Consider the following 2,389-nt stretch of genomic DNA (forward strand, 5'->3'; position numbering starts at 1 on the left):
GTAGGTCTGTGACATTTCCTGATTGGCTAAAGAACACACCAATCAGTGATTGCTTTACCGACCTACGTTGATCTGACTCATTTTATAAGCTATACTATTTCCTATAGATCATTTTCTAGATGGTTCTGCTATGATTAGTGTCTGACGAAAAGCTTCAGTAGATATTTCCTTTTCAACATCTCAACCAACAATTGGTCCAGTTATCAACGCTATTTTCAAGTTTTGAACAACTCGACTTTTAAGATCTCCGTATTAGAGGATTGTTATACAATTCAACTTCACAGAAACATTGAAAAATCTTCTATATGTTCACCTAAAGAAACTACAATTTGTGCATTATTCATAACCTTCACTGTTATATTTAATGTTTTGTTAGGTAAAGTTTAGGTCATGTCAATATTAAACTGTACAATAAACAGATTAAATAATGCATATTGAAGATTTACTCCTAACCTTCAAAGTAAGAGATTTAATACTTTTACTGCATATTTTTAACACTTACACTGGAGCAGCTTCGCATAGGCTATCTCCTAAAGCTCGACGTAAAGAGTTATCTTGATCAAAAACTCCCCAGGTGGCTTGCAGAGCTGAATCCAAGAGACAATCACCTGCACTACGATTCCACAGGGCATATAATCTTGAACCAAGTCGTTCTGTTAGCTCTAGACTCCAATTAATGATGGGTGATTCTTCTTCAAGTTCTGTTAAAGACAAGATATTTGGCAGGGAAACACAACTAAAATATGCGTATTTGAAGTACTCAATGAGTGAAAATATAGAATGGCTTTTACGTCCAACATGTACACACAAAAAATGGAAGGCTAAGACAGCATCAAATAATATGCTTCTGGAACATAAATATAGCACAAACTATACTTCAATTTTTAAAGCATTTCATGTTCACTGTCTCTTGTAATTGCTCTAAGCCCATAATCAGACTGTTTGTCTCCAATTTCTCATGTGTTTACAGTTTATTATAATAGTTTTTTTTTATATTATTATTACAATAGAAAATAACATAGAATCATATGCATATTGCTCGCTTTTTTCATGATTTTCCTACACTCATCAACAGATTATATGTAGTTACTCTTATTTTTGTAATAAGAAATAGAAAACAATGGAGATTCACGTAACTACAGTTCTTTTTAACCATTACCAACAACACAGGATGATGTATTTATCACTTGTCTTTAACACTCACCATCAGAAACCATACCTTTTTGAACATCTCTATCCAGTAGTTCATCAAATACCCTTTGTTGTACTGAAGTAGAAAAATCTTCTATTTCTGGAAAAAAGAAAACTCAAATGTTAGATTAAAACTTTTAATATTAACTTCAAAATATGAGGGAAAAAAGTTCTAGCTAATATCTTTATTGTCCAATATGTAGCATGGTTTGAGTAGAAGTCCAACATGTTGTATGGTTTGAGTAGAAGTCCAATATGTTGTATGGTTCAAGTACAAGTCCAATATGTTGTATGGTTCAAGTACAAGTCCAATATGTTGTATGGTTCGAGTACAAGTCCAATATGTTGTATGTTCAAGTACAAAGTCCAATATGTTGTATGGTTCGAGTACAAGTCCAATATGTTGTATGGTTCGAGTACAAGTCCAATATGTTGTATAGTTCAAGTACAAGTCCAATATGTTGTATGGTTCGAGTACAAGTCCAATATGTTGTATGGTTCAAGTACAAGTCCAATATGTTGTATAGTTCAAGTACAAGTCCAATATGTTGTATGGTTCGAGTACAAAAAGTTGGAAAAGCTATAAATAGTAATGTTTATTATAATTCTGCATTTATTTAATGTATCTTCAGGAAATTAGGCAATTTTTTAGTAAACATTACAAATATTTTGTGTATATATATATAAAAATAATTCTTAATAAATGCTTCTACAACGGATTTGTCTGTAAATTTATAAAACCTTTATTGATTTAATCTGATTTTCATACCAAGAATAGATATTTTTATCTAACAGTTTTCAGACTTCATTTAATAATGCCATACTTTTCTTCAGACACTTTTTAACTGCATTTCAATAAGATGTGTAAGTAAGCTAAAATGAATCCATACCTGCTGGAAGTGCAAATGTCACAAACTCTGTGACAAAATAGCAAGAAAAATCTCCTTTCTTCTGTTTAAGTACAGTAGCCATATGATGTCTTATGTCTGCTGCAATATCTCTGCTCACATCAGAAGGTACACGCTTTGCCATGGGCTGTGAAACTCCCGAATTGGAAATAATAAGTGCTAAAATATCATCTCTCTACAGATCAAAAGACAAATTGTAACAAACGATTAAGATGTATCTAAAAGAAACAATAATTTCTATTATATCTCAAGAAAAGAAATTATACATGCAATGAGTTAGGAAAAAACAA

At 31.6% G+C, this 2,389-nt stretch overlaps 1 protein-coding gene across 1 annotated transcript in view; it reads right to left on the reverse strand.

Moving 5' to 3' along the window:
* The window catches only part of LOC106472280 (ubiquitin thioesterase zranb1-B-like), a gene marked incomplete at its 3' end in the record, with an annotated part of 29,532 nt that overhangs the window by 13,021 nt on the left and 14,122 nt on the right, over positions 1-2,389 (reverse strand). Inside the window, exons 6-8 of the mRNA XM_013932910.2 lie at positions 2,082-2,274; positions 1,220-1,291; positions 503-701 (exon numbers count right to left, since the gene is read on the reverse strand). Coding sequence (XP_013788364.1) covers positions 503-701; positions 1,220-1,291; positions 2,082-2,274 — 464 coding nt within the window. The remainder of the gene's footprint in view (positions 1-502; positions 702-1,219; positions 1,292-2,081; positions 2,275-2,389) is intronic.

Source organism: Limulus polyphemus, unplaced genomic scaffold (assembly GCF_000517525.1).
Source record: "Limulus polyphemus unplaced genomic scaffold, Limulus_polyphemus-2.1.2 Scaffold5214, whole genome shotgun sequence".
NCBI classification, from domain to species: domain Eukaryota; kingdom Metazoa; phylum Arthropoda; class Merostomata; order Xiphosura; family Limulidae; genus Limulus; species Limulus polyphemus.